Raw genomic sequence first — 22,279 nt, 5'->3', positions numbered from 1 at the left:
TTTTTTACGACTCCTAGTCCTACTCCTGTGTGAAGTCTAGTCACTTAACAAGACATTGAATTTTCTGATGACTGTGATTTTCTTTTTTCACCACAGAAAATGCTAGTTAGCAATGGAAGGCCATTTGCCTTATTTTTCTGAATATTATCCCAATGTCCACAAGTGTTTACCACTGCTCTCAAGTGGCTGACAACCTACAGAAAATAACTGCCTTAGTGACACAGATAGCTATTGGAAATCTTTCTGTAGCTCAAGCAACAGAGGCCTGGTTTTTAGAACCCAAGATCCAGGGTTCTGTTGCTAATGCCTTGTGTCTGGCTGACAGCCATGTTTGTCTGTGTATGTGATCACAGAACTGCTGCAGTGTCAGGGTAAGATTCAGAACCTCAGAGAGACATTCAGGGTGTAACAAAGGGCAGGAAAAAGAACATTTGGGGGGAACAAGAACCAAAAAGCAGTTGTCAAAGAAGAAAATTACCTCTTTGAGGCAGCCCATGAAGTTGTTGCTGACCGGTGATCCAGGTAAATCTGCTGTACTTGGGCTCCCTCCTACATAGAAGAAGTCATCTGAACCCAGCATGGTGTAATCCTCTTGTGTGTAGCCCGTGGTAGTGAGGATTCCATCCACAGATATTGTCACCTGTTCAAGGGATATAATGGACAAAGAAAAAAATTCCCAGCAATGACCTTACAGTTCTGAGAAGGGCAAGTCGCCTCCCCTATGTTTTATATCACTTTTATTAATGTTTTGGTAAGGTTTGGTTTTTTTAGTGCAGCCAAGTTCCATTTTCTGGTCTGCTTTGCCCACGACAGAAGCACTCCAGCTTCTATTCACCCCTGTTTTGTTACCTTAGTGCTCCCAAGCCAAGCAGGCGTTCCATCCGTCAAGAGGCTCTCCACTAAATCAGGCTAGAAAATGGAACTGTCCTCAGAAGAGATTGTTTGTCTTAGCTGATTTTATGATTAATTAGTATTTATATTAATGATTATTGTTAGTTAGTTACTTAGCTATTATTCAGTCATTAGTAAAAAACACTACTGAAGTCAAAGTTAATATTTTTGGTTTTTTTATTTTATTTTTTATTTGCTCACGGCACACTGACAATCATGCATTCGGGGAGGGATGGAGGGAAAGGATCTCACTTTCAATACATTATGGATGTGCATGCCATGGACCTAAGGAGACACACGCCTACCACCCACCACCGCAAAATCAAAGAAAGGAACAAATTAAATTTTAAAAGCGCTGGCTGAATCATAACCATACTAATAATATGAAAGGAAGAAATTAACAAAAACTAATAAAATAAAATCAACCACACACCAGCAAGTGTGAGAGGAGCAGAGAAGAGAAAGAGAGAAAATGCAAAGCGTGCACACACCGCACTTCGACAGGCCCATGCCAATAAGATCTGGAGCCCGTAAATAAAGAGAGAAAGAGAGAGAGAAAGAAAATCTATTTCACACTTGCATGCAACCATTAAAAATGAAAACCAAACAGAAAACAAGATAATCATAAACAAAACAAAAAAGACCTCAAAAATCCCAACCCCCAAAACACATGGAGGGTGAAGGGGGAATGGAGTGGGAGGAGGGAAAGGAGGAAGTGAAAGTGATGTGAATTTTGTTTAAAGGTTAGAAGGGTTTGTTAGTGGTTAGAAGGGGATATGGAGGAAAAAAGATAGAGGCCAATAGGAGAGGGACAGTCACCAGACGTGGACATGCCATGCAGAATGTGTAGTGAAACAAACAACCGGCTGAGCTCCTTTCGGCCATGGCAGGTGGAAAGTCAGAGAGAGAGAGAGAGCGATAGGGAGAAGTGGGAAGAAAGAGGACAGCTCTTGCCAATTTGCCTACAACAGCCGTTGCGACAACAAAAGGATGAGAGAAAAAGAGAGCCTTCACCACACAAACTAGAGGCCCTGCAATGGTTCTGAGCTAAAAACCTTCAGAGAGTCAAAAGCAAAACAAACAAAAAAAGAGAGAAAGAAAGAAAGCTAAACTAAAAAGCAAAAGAGAGAAAAAAATCATCAGAGTGAAAAACAAAAAGGGAAGTGAAGAAACCAACGAAAGAAATTACCAAACCCCATTTCCAGAACAGTTGTGTTTGTTTTTGTTGTTTTGTTTTTTCTTAAAGAAAATATTTTAAAAAATAAAGAGGAAAAAAAAAGTGTTCACAGTGAAATCAAAAGAAAATCAAAAGAGGAAGTAAATATAAAGGTGGGGGGGAAAAGGGGAGTAAAGGGAGGAAAAGGCGGGTAACACACGGCAAACCCAAAAAAAGAGACAATAAGAATGATATCTACCAGACAATGTAGTTTGTTTACCATAGCGTGTCCAATGCCTGAGTGCTTTGCGGAAAAGGGGGAAGAAAGGAAATTAAAAAATCGTGAACAGAACGATTGTTAATTAAAATAACTAAAAGCAAAGATGAGTCGTTAGGGTGTTAGTACATTAGTTGGTTAGTAAAAATGACACATTGCATGAATGGTCTAGTGTTAGTCTTTCAAAAAAAGGCGTGGGGCGCCTGACACACACAGAGTGAAAGAGAGGACAATATGACCAGGACTCTATGGGAAACCATGCCTTGTAGATTGTAAAGAGGAAGGGAACTGCCTACTCTCCCTGCCTCCCATACATATTTTAGCACCTCTCATCCAGAACTGGATTAAATTTAAAATTGCGCAATACTTACTTTTCAAAAGCCCATCAGGGTGTATTCCCCACCAACAACCCCTTCCTCCCCACAGATACACACACCGTCCACTCCCTTCAAGAGAGACCCCAACAAAGTATTTCCTCCCAGCCACCCCCATCCTTCTTTCCCTGCCCCTCCTCTAAGCTCTGCTACCCTCAAGTATTGCGGAATTATCCTAAGCAAGGAACAATCTCCCGTGCCTGGAAGCTGTTGGCTGAAGATGAGCCCAAAGCCCTGGGGCTGTCCTTCCAGTCCCTTTATTTGCAGATTTCTTTAGAACAGGTGAATTCATGACTCTCAGGAAAGACATACAAAACACATGTGGTTGGATTGCCAATGTCCACTTGTAGCTCACCTGGGTCACCTGGGGTGCAGGAGTTAAACCCATTTTACTGATGAAGAAATTGCCTGTGTCAGACATTTGAGGTGGCAGGGGCAAAAGGTTGACGGCATTTAGCATGTCTCTTGTTGTCTCTAAGACTGCGTCTCCATTACTAGATGGCCCCATCCTACAACGGTCTCAGGCTGCAGGCTTGGCCTCCACTACCCAACTAAGTACTGGTAATGAAATAAAGCTAAGGGGAACCAGATCACACAGTTATCAGTAAAACCCAGTTGGTTTAACGGAACCTTGGGGTTGTTTTAAAATGTCCTCTAGAGTCGTGTGGAAGCCAAGTAGGTTATCTGTACATGTGTTTACAACCAAGGAACCCAAGGCCCCTGTGGTGGAATCTCTGCAGTGTGGCCAACTTAGTTGTTAATGCCACAGTGCAACCAGTGGAGACTTCATGGCCCAGGATCCAGTGCTCCATTCTGATCCAAACAGGCAAAAACAGATCCAAAAATGTACACAATGGGAGCTGTCCTGCCTCCTGCTACTGACTTCCAGGACATTTTTTAGAGTCCTAGATTGATTTAGGAGGCTGATTTGCTTGGAGACTGATTTGCTTGGAGGAAATTGTATGGAATTGCAACACAATGTAATTATGTCCCAATTCCATTTTATTTGTTTTAGAGAATGAATGATAATAATACTTTGCACTTATTGCCTTCTGTCCAAGGATCTCAAACTACTTTGAAACCTTCATCAAAGAAGCCTCATATCAACCTGTGTGACAGAGCAGTATTATTATCTCCATTTTACAGATGAGGAAACTGAGGCAGAGACAGGGAATGTGACTTGCCCAAGGTCACACAGTGACTCAATGACAGAGCTGCAGATAAAACCCAGGAATCCTGACTCCCAGTCTCCATTCTGACCACTAGACTGCACTTCCCCCCATGCATGTTCTGAAAGTGCTGGTGAAAGATAGCTACAATCCTGTCCCTGCTACACATTTCCCAAAAGACAAAACCAGAGATCTGTGTTAACTATAATAGAAAGAAGATAAATAAAAAGTTTTACATTGACATTAGCTCAAGGGAAATTCTGAGTTCACGATCTGTCCCTCTCTCTGAAGAGATTAACTACTGCATTAGTTGCTTGATCTAAGAAAACAAAGGACTTGATACTGTCATACCTTAGTTACAAAACATGTAACGACCAACCAAAAGTATTGGGCAAAGCCTCCCACATATGTCGGAAATTCTGATCTAATTTCCAGGAACATGGTCAAAAAATTATGTTAAAAATGGCATAATTTAAGATGTGGATTATATTATTAGATTTTTCCTAAGTCTCATTTGAAAAAAATAACTTTATTTGCTTTCTGGAAAATGTATTTCCCCCCAATGTAAATATTTTCAGTCAAAAATGAGGAGGCAATGGAGTTTCTTATAAAATCTAAGGGCCCAGAGTAACTCTTCTGTGTCCCTTTTCTCTAGCAGGGCTGTAACTATGGGAATGGTTCAGAACCAGCAAAGGCTCTTCCACCAGTCTTCTCTATACTAAAACCGATACTATACTATTCTTCTGTGCACATATATACTCTGGAGGTGATGGAGAGCAGATGATATATTGCATGTAAAAATATATACTATGTCCTTTATATCACCTTCCATCAGAAGATCTTAAATCACTTCATACATATCAGTGAATTAAGACTCACAACCCACCTATGTGATGGGTAAGTATTATTATTGCTGTCTTTTACAGATGCGGAAATTGAAGGAAAGAGAAAGAAGGTGACATGCCCAGGAAATCGGTGGCAAAATCAGGAACAGAACTCAGATCCCCTAAGTCCTACTCCAATGCTTTTACCACAAGGCACTCCTTCTCTGTTTTATTATGGGATAAGACCATGGTATGATGAAGGTGTATAGCGGCCATAACCAATTCTAGCCCCTGCACCTTGAATGTGATAATACCTCTCTATCCCTCATGGCAGATATTAATGAATTATAAATCATTCCGTTGTTGAATTGTGTTTATTCTGCAGTCCAGACAGATTCTAGGAGTCCTCAATTCCCAGTGCAGTCAATAGAAATTAAGAGCACTCAGCACTTTGCATGACTGGGCCTTTAATCACCTCTGCACTGTGGTTTTTTTGGTTTGGTTTTTTGTTTTTTTTAAGAGTTTGGTCTCCTTGGTGGTTTGAAAAAGAATGAAACAGCCCTGCTATACCATCCCAGCTACTAGGCAATCAAGCAGGATCCTCTCAGAATTCAGGACCAAACAATAATGTTGTGAACAGACAAAACAGGATGTATAGAGTATAATGTAAAATGCCAGGTGCTGCCTCACCTGTTTTCCTTCAGTGACGAGAACATGCTGCTGCTCTAACCCATGCCAAAAAGACCTAGTGTTATTCGTATTCAACTGTGTACTCAGAAAATAAAAGATATCAGCTAGAGAGGTATTTTTTAAAGAGAGAGAGTCCCATTTATAATTCCAACTGCCAACCCTCTCCATCACCACTTCCTCAAGATCTAAACCAGCTCTGGCAAGCAGCAAGGATACATTTTGCTCTGGCTGCTCTTTGACGTTGAAAACTGATTTCCCAGAAAAATAAAAAGTACCATTAGCTAAAATGGCCTATAAACCAGAAAAAGATATTCAGAGAGCATCCATTCTGAAAACATCTAAAAATAAATAAAATGGAACCAATAAATAAAGTAATATATTCAGACCATTCCAGACTGACAGCCCTCAGACAGTTGCTGTATCTCCCTCTACTGGACCGATGGGAGTATTTTAATGAAACAGGATCATTAAGGCCTATCCACTGCATAAGAAATTAAATTTATAACTGCATGTGAAATAGTAGAACTAGACAAATTTTGACTTCAGTGATAACCCTGCTGTCGCATGTAATTTAGAACAGAATTTGGCCTGATTGAATATAATCCTCCAGTTTACACACAGACATGTCGAATATGTAAAAACACGGCATCTTGGATATTGTAGAAACATGGCAATTGCCGTAATGTATTAGACATCTCTCTCTAGTCTGTTTCCAACAGTGGATATTTCAAAAGAAGGTGTAAAATCCCCATAATGGGCAATTATGCACTAACACACCAATGGGTGAAGATTCTTCCTGATGTCAGGCTCTCACTGGTTTATGACCTGAAGCAAGAGGATGGTTATCCCATATACATTGTTATCCTAGCTAGTGTAAATGTTCCAAAAAGGCCGCTTTCTCAGCCAGTAAAGTTATATAAACCAGAATAACACCATGAGGATTTGTGTAAACATTCACATTAACAAGCAAATGGACAGATCACACTATTTATGTAAACTGATTTAAAATCTCAGTTTGCAAGCTGTTTACACAGTGTTTACCAATCAATAAGACACTAAACAGTTTATATCCATAATGTAAACCTCATTTGTCATGCAGTGGATGGGCCTAAGTGACTTGATCTATTCACCAGCTTCCAAAGCAATGTTATTTAATTTTATCTTATCTATTTATACACACATTTAGATTTCATGAGTGAGCTTTTAATATTTTAAGGCTAGCTGACTATGAAGACATCACCTGACAGAGCTGTCCGCTTAAAAAAGTGACAGGAAGAGTTGTAAAGTTACAGTGACAAGAATCAGATAAAGCCATTCCAAAGTGGCGCGTTTGTGGTTTTTCTCTTTGTTTTCTTTTTTGGTCCTTCCATTTCTCCAGTCCTCACAGCCAACAGAAGAGTCTCATCAGCAGAGACACAAGCAATAAAACAGATCACAGAACAGAAAAAAATAAAATAAAAAAGAACAGAGAAACAGAGATTCGGAAAGACTCCAGCCAATTAACTCCCAAGCTACAAAGTTAAAATAACCACACACACACACACACACAGAAAAGAAAAAAGTAAAGGAAGAAACAAACACTTTAAGAATTAGACTTATGACATCATGGCAATGGTTAAATCAATTAACAAAACATAAAGACGACGAAGGGTGGGGGACTAAACACTTAGCTGTGGAAAAAACCACTCTGTTCCCACAGTATTTAAATGCAACAAGAATATTACTGATAAGATTGAAATGTAATTAAGGACATAATAAAAGAAAGAAAGAAAAAAGAGAAAAGGAAAAGGGAGATGAAAGTAAAGTCAAGTCACAAGTTTTATTATTAAATCAAACTGGGGAAAAATAGACAAAAATTAATAAGTGGAAATGGAGATATCACAACTGGGCTACATTCCCATTGACTACTGGTATTTCATTGTCCATTGGATAACTGAGAGACATCTGGGAGGGTAAAAACACTTTGATGTACTTCACCGAGCATCCCTATTTCTGTATCACCTGCCCCCATGTCTGCCCAGATAACACTAGAGAGAAGCCTTCCTGGCGTTCTCACTCCTTCACCATTACCTGCCGCAGGTTGCGCGTCACTTTAACGTCATGCCAAGCGTTGTCATTGAATTTGCCATTGACAGGCTCCACAATGGCCTCGAAGGCCCCGGACCCCAGGTTAATGACCAAGGAGACCGCGCCGTCTTTCAGAGCCAGGTTGACGTAATCAGCTGACTTGCCCGTGTGGAGGATGAGCCCGTTACGTTGCCACGTCTTGAAGGAGAGGGTGATCTCGTCACTACTGCTCTGGATGGGGTTCTGGGACAGGTCGTAGCAAAGGTACTCTGAGCCACGGAAGGTGGCCACATTTTCATCTCTCGCTGAAAAAGAAGAAACAAAGAGAGAGCTGGTTAGTATTTTCCCTGCTAAGAACAGAATTAAAATCATTATTAAACTACTCAAAAATCTCATGGCTTTCTTAGTGTTCTTCTGTTGTTCCTGTGGACTGTGTTGTCTCTGTTGTAGTGTAGCTATCAACAGACTCAATAGTAGGGTCCTCAATCCATGTTAAAATCAATATATTGGCTCCACTTCCATTGCAGACAGCATTGATTCCATGGAAGACATTCAAAGGTAGCACAATAGTGGCCAGAAGAAGATAAATGTTAAAACTTACAATTGTGCTACAAATGAATTTACATTTTTATCAGAAGCATGAGGGAATGACCTCCAATGTAACCATCACACTACCACCTGCCCAAAAAGATTCCAAAAGGAGTGACTAATGTGCCTCTGACCACCACCATACTGGTAATGCCATGCCAGACACCTGCCTGAACTACTGTTGGGAGTATATTTGAGATGGTATTGAATCTAATTCTGGTTGATTTGTCCCTTTGTTCCAAGGACATACTGAAGGGGTAAAATGAGTCACTGCCTCAAGTTCTCTCCTTTGACAGTCACAGTGAAATCCAGGTCAGAACACTGACACCAATCTGAAATGGACAGGGTAGCAGTAAACTCTTCTAGGTACTTCTAATTGCAGTACTTAGCACAGATCTTTGCCTGCTGGATGACACTACTTAGAGAATCCTTAATAGGCAGATGCATCTCTTTGTAGAGCAAAATAAAGCACGGGGGATTGTTGGCAGCACACAACAAAGCCTCTCTTTCTTTGCAAAAAACCCCCAAATTTCCTGTGTGTACAGTACACCAGGGCATGACCAGCAAATTCATTTCCTCTGGTGACTGGAGGCAGCATTTGAACTCAGCTCTGCAGAGAGGAAAGTAGGGTTCCCACATTTCTAATTGCTGGTAACCAGACCCCCAAGGTCCTTCCCCCTGCTCTGCCTCTTCCCCCAAAGCACCACCCCTTCCCCACCTCTTCCCCCCAAGACCCTGCCTCTACTCCACCTCTTCCCCAAAGGCCCCATCCATGTCACTCATTCTTCTCCCCTCCTCCCCCCGTCACTCACTGGATCATCTCCACCTTCTTTTCCTGCCCCCGCTGGGCTCCCTCTGCTCCGGGACTGGGACAGGAGCTGCTGCATACTGACAAGGCGCCTGCCTGCATGTAGGAGGCAGCCCCAGCTGGAGCAGGTTAGTGACCCAGAGTGTCCCCCCACCCAATGGTAATTGGACTTTTGGTGTCCAGTCAGTACATCTGAACAGATACTGCCAGGTCCCCTTTTCAACTGGACTTCCCAGTCGAAAACCAGGCACCCGGCAACCCTAAATGGCAGCTGGACACAGAAGCCAAAAACCGGGATGATAGCAACTCTAGAGGACACACTAATATATAAATCCAACATGCAACCTAAATGCCTTTTTCACACCACCAATTCCCTGTCTCCTGCAGTCCCTCAGAAATGTCTTTTTCTCCTTCTTCTTTTAATCATCTAGCAGAGTTGAAAAAGGAGGAAGTTTTGTGCTTTTTAAAAAAATATAAAAGCTGGAGTGAGCTGTGTATTAGGTCGTTTCACATGGATAATTAACTGGTTTTGACAAACTGTTCTTTAGCCATTAGGGTTTTTTCATTGACTAATAACTAAGAATCAATGTTCTTGAAAGATTTCTTGCTTGTTTTCATCCACCAGTAAAGCAGCCAAATCCGGTGATGTTCCTGCCTCATCACATAACACGCTCAGATGTGACTGGAGAGTCAGCCACTCAACTTGAATCAAGTGTAGGGGGGCAATACAAAATGTGGGTTGTGAAGCTTGCAAAATGGCTGAGAGTGAGTAGCACATTGTAAACAGGGTATTCAGGGGACTGATGCACATTCCAGGGCTCCTCACATTATCAGCACAGTGGAATCTTGTTGAATCCCACCCAGAAATGGAAGGCTGAATGTGAAATTCCTGGATGGCACAATCAAACTGCAGTCACTCCCATGTCTCTTGCATTAGGCAGGAGCCTATTCTGTTGCCACACTGACCCATTAGCAGCACTTCTTTGCTTCATTTTGTCTCATTTAGTCCAAGCAAAGATTCAGCAGAACCCCTTAATAAGAGACTGAGGGAAAGGGAAGTTACTTAATTTATTGTAATTGGAGTTCTTCTAGATGTGTGGTTCTTGTCTGTATTCCACTCTGGGGTATGCACACACTTCATGCACCTGAGACTGGAGAATTCCTAAGAGTAGTGTCTGTTGATCCATGGCTGAACCCCTCCTCTCCTCAGGCTCCACACCAAAAGTATAAGGATGGGGCAGACTGACTGTCTCTCCCCTTCCTTCTCTACCACAAATCCTGTCATGGTCCGAAGCAGAGGGGAAGGAGGGCAAGTAGTGAAATACAGATAGGGACCATACAGCTTGAAGAACTCCAGTTACAATAAGGTAACTAATTTCCCTTTCTTCAAGTGCTGGTCCCTATTTGTATTCCACTGTGGGTGACTGATGAGCATATTTAGAGAGGCGCATAGTGCAAGGATACCGGCTGGGATGATTTAGTTGGGGATTGGTCCTGCTTTGAGCAAGGGTTTGGACTAGATGACCTCCTGAGGTCCCTTCCAACCCTGATATTCTATGATTCTATAATATTGCTGCTTGCAGAACTGCTGTCCCAAGGGATGCATCAGTGGCGGAGTCCTGGACCAAGGTGTAAAGCCTCACCAATGTGTGGATGGAGCTCCACATAGCTGCCCTGGAAATGTCAAGCAGTGGTACCTCTGGAAGCAATGTTACTGAGGATGCTTGTGCCCTTGTAGAGTGAGCCTTTACCCCCTGTTGGGGAGAAAGCTGTGTGAATGGATAATAGGAGTAGAATACAGCTAGAGATCCGCTTAGGGTATGACTCCACTGCAATACAAGACCCACAGCACAGCCGCACCTGGCCCAGGTCAGCTGACTCAGGCTCACAAGGCTTGGGCTGTGGGGCTAACAATTGTAGTGTAGACGTTTGGGCTCAGGCTGGAGCCCAGGCACTGAGACCCAGGGTTTCAGAGCCTGGGCTCCAGCCCAAACCTCAACATCTACACTACAATGTTAAGGCCAGCATCCTGATCCCCACAAGCCCAAGTCATCTGACCCAGGCTCTGAGACTTGGTGCTGCGGGCCTTTTACTGCAGTGTAGATGTGCCCTTAGAGATACAGCTTGCCTTCATACTCGTTCTGCTATGACAACAAGACAGTCTAGGTGACTTCCTGATCTGTTTCATTCTCTGACAGGAGAATGCCAATGCTCACCACACACTGAGTGAATGAAGTCTTCGCTCCTCACCCAAGGCCCAGGGCTTCGGGAAAAACACAGGTAAGTGAATGGACTCGTTCATTGAAATTCCAAAACTATTTTAGGGATGAATTTTGGGTGTAATCATAGTGAGACTTTATCCTTATAGGCTATTGTGTACAGTGGATCATTCACTAAGGCCCTAAGTTCACCTACCCTTCAGGCCAAGGTGACAGCAGTGAGAAAAGCGAATTTCATTGACAGGTGAGACATGTAACATGTAGCTAGCAGTTGAAAGCTTGCCTCATCTTAAGGGTAAGAAGACTGTCCAACTTATTTCAGCTGTCTGTGGAGAGAGATGTTTTTGCTGAGCCCAGACAGAGAAATGTTTCCCCTTGGATAGGTGACATTTTCTGGTGGAAACTTTTCTGATATTTTAAAGACTGATTTGCACCACCTCAGAGCAGGAACATTCTAGGCTTGACACCAATCCAAATACCAAGCCATGAGATGAAGAGCACTGGGGTTGGGATGCCTGACCCTGCCATTTTTCTGGATCAAGAGATCCAGAAAGGTCCAAATGCTAATAGATGGATGAAATAACACTGGTAGGAGGCTTGGAAACCAGAACTGGGCCATCTGGGGACAATGAGGATGACTTGTGCCCTGTCTAGTTGACTGTTCCGTAGAACGTGAGATAACTACCAGGATGGAAGGGAACAGAGAGTGCTCCTCCCTGCTTTATTCTATAAAAATGGCAGTTATGTTGTTTGACATTATTGGGACATGCTGAGATTGTATGAATGGTAGGAATGCTTTGCAAGCCTCTCCTACTGCTCTCAGTTCCAGAAAATTGATGTGTATTCTGTCTTCCCAAGGAGTCCAAGTGTTTTGTGCTGTGTAATCATCCATGTGGGCTCTTCAACCTATCAGGGAGATGTCTGTAATTATGGTCTCATCAGGTGTGAAAGAGAACGCCCATACACACATAACCAGGGTCTCTCCACCAAGCCAGAGAGGTCTTCACCTCAGAGGGAATTGTCACTATAATATTCATGCTGTGCTTGCTCAGCGCATATACCGTTTGGAGCCAAGCTTACAGGTAAAGGAGATGGAGTCTTGTGAATGGCATCACATAAGTACATGACGCCATATGCCCCAGAAGAGTAAGGAACAGCCAAACTCACGTAATGAGGGTTGTGTGTAATTACATCTATCAGAGTGTCCATGGTGCAAAATCTGTCAGTGGGGAGGTAGGCCCTCACCCCTGATTTAATCCAGTGTCGTTCCTATAAATTTATGAACTGTCTTGCAGTCAGGGTAGGTGTCTCCGCATTTATGCAGATTCCCAGGGATGCTAAAAGGTGAAGCAATGACGAAGTTGATTTTAAGGCTTCGAGGCAAAACCTGCTATTCAGAAGCCAGTACTTCAAGTACAGAAAGATGGTGGAGCTGGCTTGTCTGAGCTGAGAACACTTCTCTGAAGACTCTGGGAGTTATAGCTAACCTGAAATGGGAGCACCCTGTATTAATAGTGTTGGGAGTCCACCACAATCTGAGGAATCATCTGTGAGAGGGGTGAATATCCACATGAAAGTGCGAGTCTTTCATACTGAAAGCTGTGAACCATGTGCCTTTTCCTAGGAATGGTTCTATTGATGTCTATGTAACTATACAAAATTGCAACATGTGAATAAAAATACTGACACAGGGTGAGAATGGGTCTCCAGCCTCCTTTCCTCTCAGGGCAAGAAAATATTTTGAACAGGAGCCTTTTCCACAATGTTCAGGGGGTACCTGCTGTATTGCTCCCCATTGGAGAATAGACTATACCTCCTGAAGGAGGATTCTCTCATAAGAGACGTTCCTGAAAAGGGGAAAGGGGTTTTGAAGAAGGTGCACAGAGAAACTGGAATGGATGATATACATCAACCACTTGTCTGTTGTTATTGCCTCTCTGTGTGCCCAGGGCTGGTTCCAGGAGATTCTCGATCCCCTGTCTGGGCTGAATTCCCTGGGTGGAAGTGAATCTGGTTCCACACGAATATCTTCCAAAGATGAAAAGGTTGGATCCAGGTCCATCAGCAGTGCTGATGGTTCCCTTGAGAGGAAATCGTAGCTAATGGTCAGGACAAAGGATGGACTTTTTTCCAGAGTCCTATATTCCCACAGGCATTTATCTCTTTCCCTGGTGAGGATCAGTCTCGACAACAATGAAAATTGTGGGTCCAGGAGGACGAAGATATCGTCCGAACTGGTATAAGTCATCAGCACCTTTGGAGGTTGTATCTTTTCACCTGTACCATTGGAGTAGGTGCAGAGGGTGATTCTTTATGGGGCCAGGATGGTATTGACACTGAATGTGATTTCTATGGTACTGAAGATTCCCAGTCCTTCAGGTCCCGGTGCTTCATTTTAGGTGGCACCGCAATCAGTGTTGAGATCAATGCAGAGGCTGTTACCGAAGGAGTTTTGCTCTACGAGTCTTTTGAACTCGCCCATGTGGCTTTGGATGGCCTAAACCTTTATGGTTTGGACATGACATCTCCCTCTACTTGGAGGGGGTCAGGGAGGGATCTCTCCTCTTAGAAAGTCTAGGAGAGGATCTGTTTTTGTGTTTGTGAGCATGAGGACGCTTTTACTTTCATGGGGACGGCTAACCAAAGGGTCCTTCTCTCTGCCCCTCTCCACTCCAGGGTCAGGCATAGTACTAGGAGATGCACTCCTTGCTGACTCTGATCAGTGTACAGGGAGCTCTCCCCAGCTGGTTGTGACTGAGGCCTCACTGCATGCTCCCTAAGGTACTTCCAAAGCCAAAGTTCTCACACCTGTCATGTTCTGCTGGAAAAAGAATGGCAGATACTACACTGAGCAGAGATATGAGTTTCTCTGAGGCAGTGCTGCTTGTTGTCGCTGACCCAAATGAAGCAGGGACAGAAGACACAGCTTTTGAAGCCCAGTATTCTGAGTATAATCTAAGTCCCACACCAGGAGGCCAGGAGGGTTCATCGGGGTAGGGATTCTCTCACTAACTTCCTGGAGTTATCAAAACACTAATTACAAAAAACTAAGAATAATATACAACGGTGAATATTTATAGGAATATTTACAGAGAAAGGGAAAGCTCGAAACACTAGAGGATTCCATCTCAGGTCATGTGGCAGTAGGAAGGAACTGGAGAGATGGTTGGTCAGCACTCCACCTCCTACTCCCTTGTACCCTCAGTGCCGAGCATGAGGAGAGTAGGGGCATGGGTGCAGTGCAACGGATGCTACTCGCAAGAATTCTCAGTCTCAGACACATGGACTGCATGTATACCCAAGAGTGGAACACAGATACGGACCAGCACTGGAAGAAGAAAAAATTATTTCCTGTCACAACTACCCTTGAGAAATAATCATGTGTTGATGTTTGTGTCCTCAGGTCATGAAGCAGGAGCATCATGTTATGACATGAACCCATAATGTCATCAAGTGATAGCACTGCAGTGTGAGGTCTGAAAAACCACCTAGACCCTTTAATAGCCTTGCAAGAGGGGCTCACAGGATGGATCCATAAAAATCTGAGCTTTCTCTGGGAGTGCCAAGGAAGGTAATAACTAATGTATATTTGTGCTTGTGAGAGCATTTGTGTGTGTACATAAGCATGTTTGAGAGTAGGTCACACACCTACATTTACACAGCACCAAGGAATACCCATGTTTATGTTAATAGACAGCCACCCCAGCCATAGAGGACTGACATTGATTGCACTTCTGAAGTAGTCAGAACCAAGAGCTTAACATTTTCTACTATGGTAATTTCTCTGCCTACTCACTTCTGATCTGAAGGAAGGAAATGTGTTACAATCAAGTCGGACACACGCTCTATATACCTGCAGGTAATTCTGATCAAAATAGCTAGCATCTGAGGTCAGGAGTCAAATGCAATCGTTATGACTAAGTCATTTCCCCACAGCCACAGATTTGTGAAGCATTGAATACACATTTAATGGCCTTTTTCTGGGAAGGTGGGGTGACTGTTAGCTCAACATAAAGTATATTAATAGGTCTCACTTCCAGTCTCCCGGTCACATAGATAGAATGCTGCTGGCCATCAGTACAAGGGATAAGGAGAAGGGTATATTAAAAATCTGAATAGTAATTTAAGGCATCAACTGCAGATCCATCAAAATGGGGCAGAGAAAATCCAAGATGTTTCACTTACACTCCCTATTTGTACAGATTGTTTTGATATGAAGCTTTCAATCCATACTCTATGCACAGAGTCATTCATCTGGTATTTTCTGCTCTGAAACTACTTCAAGCAGGCATGGGCATGAAAGTTTTATTTTTGTTTTTTATCTGTTTTTAGTTTGTGTATGGATCTTGGATCCTAATTCCAAATTGAGTATAGAATTTGGGTATGAATAATCCCAAACTAAGATCCCATTAGGGATCCCATCCTAAAATGTACAGGATGGGCAAGATTCACACCAGTCTGCCCTATGTCTTACAAGCAGAGCTCAAAAGGCAATTTATTTTCTGTACTGTTTTGGAGAAGAAGCACATTCTAACGAGAGTGTCATGATTTACAGTGGGAAGGGCCCTAAATTCATTCCAGGCATCACAATATTACCCTACTGCATAGGCACATAGTCATGTGACATTAGTAGGAACTGGGAATGGTAAGTCATTATTTGTAGCAGTGTACTCTATGCCGTACAACAGAAAGGAAGGCACAGACCTTGCCCCATGGACTTTCCATAAAGAATTCAGACAAAAATGCACCAGGAGACTCCGAAGTTGATGCTAATTTACAACCTGTTATTTATGACAATTATTTTTACAATTTAACCTGGTCCCAGTGGGACTTAGTGAAATGCTTTTGTAATGTCTAACCCTGCTCTGAACACCTGTCAGTCTAGGACCCAACATTAATGGTGAGACTCATACACCAGTCAGTGCCCATTCTGTGCTAAACTTGGTTTTGCATGCGCTGCTGCAGCTCTGATCTCACCAAGAAAAGCCTCTTTGCTAAGCAATAAAAGCAGAGGGGCCATTATGTTCCACCCAAAGAATTCCTATTGCTTAATGTTAGTCATTCCTTGCCCTGCTTTGGCAGCTGCTGTACACACTACCCTGAAAAGCTAGATGTCTCTGCCTGTTAAAAGCCCGCTCGTTCCTATCTGTTTTATGAAGATAACAACAATGAAGGTAAAGTCATTTGAAACCACTGGATAAAAAGTGCTAAGTAATTATTAATAATTCCCACTGGGCATTAGCCATTAATGCATCTTCAGTGGAAAACAAGGAATTTCCAAGCACTCTTTATAGTGGCCAGCTAATAGCTTTACTAGTCCCTGGCATCAGCTGATTGGAATTTCACACAGCTCCAGGAAGCTGTCCAGAGAAGAGTGTGTGCTGGGTATCTCTGTTCTAGTGGATTTTTCATTGTTTGCAAAGCATGGATGATTGTGCTGTTATCTGTGTGAGATTTTGCATTGTTTCCCATTTGTGAGGAAACATTAAATTCCAAGCCTTTTAGATGGGGAGAGATACTTTTGGCTGTTGGCTGGAGAGAGGCAATGCTAAAAAGGTCTGAAAAAAGTATGGAGGTGTCTCATCACCCCCACATCTGGCCATCCCCCCGCCTAGCAATCAGTTCTGCCCCACCCCACAAAACAATCCTGTTGTCCCACTCCCAACATCAATTCTACCCCCATATTTGCTCTGCCCCAGTCCCCACCATCAGTTCTGCCTCTCCAGCCTCATATCTATTCTTCCCTTCTGTTCCCTTTGCCCTTGCAATGTCACCAGCCTGAATATCCCATTGGTTGCCTCTTCGCATAAAAGTCTCTGTGCCTTCTACCCTGCTGCCCCTTACACTTGGAAGGGAGGGATACAAAGCAGTATTCACAGGAAGGGTGGGCACTTGCTGCTGATCTTCCTAGGAGCTGATGTTTAGATACCACGGTGATGGGAGTTGGATAAAAACTTTAAAAGCCCCTTCTCCCTGCCAGCCACAGCACAAGGGTGAATTCTCATCACAGTCCTGGATAACTGTTTTTTTTTATTTCTTTGGCTTTGCATTTCTCACAGCTTATCTTTTACTCTCCTCACCTGCATCATTCTAAAATGTGGTGATTTAAATGATCAGATTTATCTCCAGAGAGAAACCCCTCAAGACATGGGAGCATTCAGCAAAATGCAAAGCAAAAGGCACAAAGCATCAAGGGTGGGTAGATTTGTATTCCCATTGTGTAGCAGGATCTGGGGGGATAGGATATGGCAGCATCATGAATATGGGATTCCAGAATCAGTTCTCCCAGCAGCCTCCCCATTGCGCAGGTATCTCTCTACCTAATGGTTGCTATGAAACCCACCAGCCCACCTGGTGCATGGCATACAGTGTACAATTGTAAGATGCTCCTATGCTTGCTGAAAATATGTGTGCGTGTGTGTATGTGTGAGACAGAGTGTGATATGAATGTGTGTGTGTAAGTGTGTGATTGCACTCTTCATTTCCCAGCTGCTTACCTTCAATACTGCAACACTCCCTTGTAAAAATCCAAGGATGTATTGGGATGCTGCTAGTAACAACTCCAACCCCACAGGCATGGATAAAACTTCCTACAACCCCCCTACAATCCAAATCAGATACAACAACATATCAAAGCAGACACCTCAGCACTAAGATAAAGTTAAAGCTCCACCTATTGATGGAGGTGCTGCCTACATAAATCATTACAACCCATTGCCTGATTGCGCAAATTCAAATTATGCCTTTTATATGCATGAAGTTACTCAGTTTCACCAAAGAGATGTTACATTAGCAATCATGATTTTATCGCGACTCTGGCAATTTTGGGATGGGTTTTTACCTGCCTCGTGAAAACATGATGAAAGCTGCCAACTCACAAAGTTCCCCTTGTTCAAAATGGCCACCATCTCTTATTACAGTTAATGCGGCTGACTTCATCAAGATGGCCACCATTTCCCTACAGTCTCTTTGCACATGGAAGTGAGGGAGTCATTAATAAAGAGGGTTGCCACCTCCCACTGTCTTCAGTGAGGTTGAAGCCATTCCCACAGACAAAATGGCTGCCACACTGTGGTTCAAGGGGCTAAAGAGGACACGGGGACTATGAGGAGCAGCAAAAACACTATGAAAGATGGATGGGAAGAGTGAGGCACTGGGGGAGCATGAGTCTAGGGGTTACAGGAGAATGGGGTATGGGGAGAAGAGAGACTGAGGAGGGTGTTAAACACCCTCAGAGGAGTTTGCTCTTCTTAGTTCACAGTTAGGATCGCTATCTGGATCCCAAGCCCCACACCACCACCATTCTCCTAGTTCAGCCTATTATAAAGATAAGAGAATCTGGAGCAGGAGTCAGATTCAAAATATCCCCCAACACAAATTGTTTGGACCTGGGTTTTTGATTTAGATGTAAGATCTCTAGTATTCATCTAATAAAATGGCATCTGCTAACCCTGGTAAAAAAAAAAGGACTGGGTTGAAATTAAGAAAAGGAAAATGTAGGCTGAATATCAGGGAGCTCTGTGAGGCTGAAGCAGTGTCTTCCCCGTGGAAGCGGTGGGACCACCATTGTTTTGGACACTTACAACTAAAGTACACAAAGCCCTGGAGAACTGCCTGTGGGGAGCCTGCACTGACAGCACAGGCAGATGGAGGTGAAGATTTTCTTTGAGAATCACAGAGATGAGGGGAAGGATATTCCTATCTGAGATCGATCAAAGAAGGGCCAGGAGGAAAGCCTGTTCCTGTTGGGCCCCCCTATGCTTGAAAAGCACAACAAAAGGAGTGGAAAGACAGATGCAGACAAATAGCATTGAACTAGACACTCCTGCACTTGTGATGGCATCAGTTTAACATAAGAATATAAGAGCGACCATACTGGGTCACAGAGTAGCAGCCGTGTTAGTCTGTATTCGCAAAAAGAAAAGGAGTACTTGTGGCACCTTAGAGACTAACCAACTTATCTGAGCATAAGCTTTCGTGAGCTACAGCTCACTTCATCGGATGCATTCAGTGGAAAATATGGTGAGGATATTTATATACACACAGAACATGAAAAAATGGGTGTTATCATACACACTGTAAGGAGAGTGATCACTTAAGATGAGCTATTACCAGCAGGAGAGCGGGGGGGGGGGGGGAAGGGGGAGGGGAAGAAAACCTTTTGTAGTGATAATCAAGGTGGGCCATTTCCAGCAGTTAACAAGAACCTCTGAGAAACAGTGGGGGCGGGGGGGAATAAACATGGGGAAATAGTTTTACTTTGTGTAATGACTCATCCACTCCCAGTCTCTATTCAAGCCTAAATTAATTGTATCCAGTTTGCAAATTAATTCCAATTCAGCAGTCTCTCGTTGGAGTCTGTTTTTTTGGGTCAGACCAAAGGTCCATCTAGCACAGTATCCTGTCTTCCAACAGTGGCCAATGCCAGGTGCCCCAGAGGGAATGAACAGAACAGGTAATCATCAAGTGATCCATTCCCCTGTCACCCATTCCCAGCTCCTGGCAAACAGTCTACCAGAAGCGGTCACTCTTGCTGTTGAGCAGAAAGCTTTTTGGGTGTCCTGGCAGTATGAAGTTTAAGTAGAAAATAAATTACATTAAGAGACTAATCACAATAATGACTCAACAATTATCTTCAAAATGGTCCTTTTACAAAGTATATTGTTGCATTTTAGGGTTCTAATAATGTTTCTTAAAATGCTATGGGGGACAGCAGGTGCTGTTGTGTGTGTCAGAGTGTGTGTCAAGCATGTGTGTGTGTACATGGCTATGCCATTGTGCAATAACACATCACTTACATCAGGCTTTTCATCTTCTAACACTTTACAAGTCTTAATCATCAAAAGCCACTTGTAGGTCATTTTTGTAATGGGTAGAGTGTGTGCAAGGACACAGGTGTACGTAGGGTGTATTTCTCTGTTTATGACCACGTGTGTATCAGTGTGCAGAGAGTACTACTATAGGGTGAAGAGGGTGGGTTGATGTGTGTATCTTTATGCCAGCACGTAGGGGGCATTTTGTGTGTTTGCCAATGTGTAGGGTGTAAATATGTAAGTGTAAAGGAGTGGCTCTGGTTTGTAAGAAGTGTGCATAGGGAATATAGTTGTATAGTGTGTGTTTGTAGGGAAGTCTGTGTGGGGGGGGCATATGTGTACAGGAGGTTTGCCAATTTGTGTAATATGAGCAAGTACATGGAGGTATGTGCAGGGGCGTGTGTAAATAGTGAAGAACATGCAAAGGGAACAGGTGAGAGAGTCGGTGGGTGTGAGAAAGATGTGGGTTTATAGGGAGTTGTATTTTGAGAAGCACAAGCAGTGTGTGTACATAGTATATGTCTGTATTGGGTTAACCATATGTGTGTAGGGGGTACACATACATGGGGAGTTGTGTACAAGCATGCATTACATACGTATGTGTGTATAGAGGGAGTACGTGTATGCAGCATGTGAAAGTGAAGGGGTGCATATGTATAATGAAGACCACATGCAGTGAGAGCATGTTTTTCTATGGGGGTGGGATGCGGGGGGCTCATGACTGTTTCTATGGTGTGTGTGTGTGGAATGGCATGTGTCTGTGTTTCTATGGTGTATGTCGTCAGGAGCATGGATGCCAGCGTGTTCTTGCACATGCTCCCTCCATGTCCTGGACTTTTTCTCCCCCTGCTTGTCATTTTTTTCCTGTAGCAGAGCAGACTCCACCTCTATAGGGAGGGAGCTTAATGATTCAAATCCAATCTCCCAAGCGTCTTATCAGCCACTGACAGGCCTGCTTCTGACAGCTAACCTTTCCCACCGCACGCCACCAAAAAACGCAGACACCACAAACAATTAACACAATGCCCAAAAGGGAGCAAGGAGGGCTCCAGGCTATCATAGGAGAGCACAGCGGAATGGAGGGAGAGAGGGCACAGTAGACAGGGGAATGACACACAGTGGCCACGGACATTCAATTTCACCCAGATCTTTTTTCTCCGTTACACTCTTGTGGCTCGATCGTAGTGAAGCTATGTGTAAAATAAGGGTCATGAAGAGAAGGGAGAAAGGGGAAGAGCCCCACAATGTGCAAAAGAACATTAACCCCATGCACGCAAACCTTACACACAACCACACAGCCTCTGTGCTGCAGAAGGCAGCTCTAAGGAACAAAGAGCCTTGCAAGAAAATGAAAGAGAATATAGAGCTGCAGAGGCTGAGATAATATCCCACATGTTTTCCTAAGTCATCCCCACTGTTGTAGAATCAGGTCCTACCACTGATTGGAAACAAGCATTTATTAAAGGACTAGGCGCCATTTCCCTCCATTAATGTCCTTTATAGTAGTAACAGCTATCAAACAACCCCTTCCAAAGCATAAAGACAAATTGACCCATCTCTCATGGAGTGAAACTTCATCACTGACTGAGCAAGAGGATAAATTCCCTTGGGAGAGATGAGCCTCTGCAGCATGAAGTGGAAAGTATGTTGTCCACTGGGTTAGTTGCCAAACTGGGAGTCAGGATATCTGGGTTTTGTTCCTATCTCTACTGTCAGCTTGCTGTGACACCTTGAACAGATCAGTTAGCCCTACATTTTCAGAAGTGTCTTGGGACACTCTGGGCATGATTTTCTTTAGTTCTGAGCACCTTCACTGAAGTCAGTTTGAAGCCAATTGTAGCTGAATGCACTCAACATCTTTGGAAATCAGGCCCAATGTGTCCCAACTGAAAATTTGAGGCACACAGACTTAATGAACAGGTTTGAAAAATGTGAGCATTAACCTCTTCGGGCCCATCTGTACAATGGGGATAAAGTTACCCACCATTATAAAGTGCTTTAGTATCTACGGAGGAAAACCACGGAGTATTATTATTATTATATTCAGGAAATACAAAAGGCAGAGAAGAGGAAATAAGAACCAATCACTCCTGTAGGATGTGGAAATATTGTATTTGGTCTGGAACTGCTGGATCTAGCCTAGGTCAGCTCTAATACAGCTCTACTATCCCTTAAATGTAACAAACACCACCTTTTAGAATTCCACTCTCCCAAGATAAGTAATTTCATTAAACTTTTGTGATGGATGAATGAAATATGATTAGTTCTTTTAATGATCATGATCCTCATATAAGGGCAGGTGAGTTTTGTATAATACTATTATTAATTATAATTATTTGTATTATGGTAGGATCCAGCTGAGAGCAGGGTCCCATTGTGCTAGGCTGTGTATACGCATGCAGT

At 43.2% G+C, this 22,279-nt stretch overlaps 1 protein-coding gene across 6 annotated transcripts in view; it reads right to left on the bottom strand.

Moving 5' to 3' along the window:
• NRXN3 (neurexin 3) overlaps nucleotides 1-22,279 on the bottom strand; it is a 1,346,778-nt gene that overhangs the window by 1,014,338 nt on the left and 310,161 nt on the right. For 5 of the 6 annotated variants that reach the window (XM_073349320.1, XM_073349317.1, XM_073349319.1 and 2 more), the window contains exons 1-2: nucleotides 7,452-7,506; nucleotides 479-640 (exon numbers count right to left, since the gene is read on the bottom strand). In XM_073349320.1, coding sequence (XP_073205421.1) covers nucleotides 479-580 — 102 coding nt within the window. In that variant the 5' untranslated portion in view covers nucleotides 581-640; nucleotides 7,452-7,506. Of the gene's footprint in view, nucleotides 1-478; nucleotides 641-7,451; nucleotides 7,754-22,279 lie in introns of those variants that run through there. The other variant, XM_073349326.2, reaches the window with a different exon arrangement.

This window comes from Lepidochelys kempii, chromosome 6 (genome assembly GCF_965140285.1).
Source record: "Lepidochelys kempii isolate rLepKem1 chromosome 6, rLepKem1.hap1, whole genome shotgun sequence".
In the NCBI taxonomy this organism is placed as follows: domain Eukaryota; kingdom Metazoa; phylum Chordata; order Testudines; family Cheloniidae; genus Lepidochelys; species Lepidochelys kempii.
This window is presented reverse-complemented; position numbering and strand designations above follow the sequence as displayed.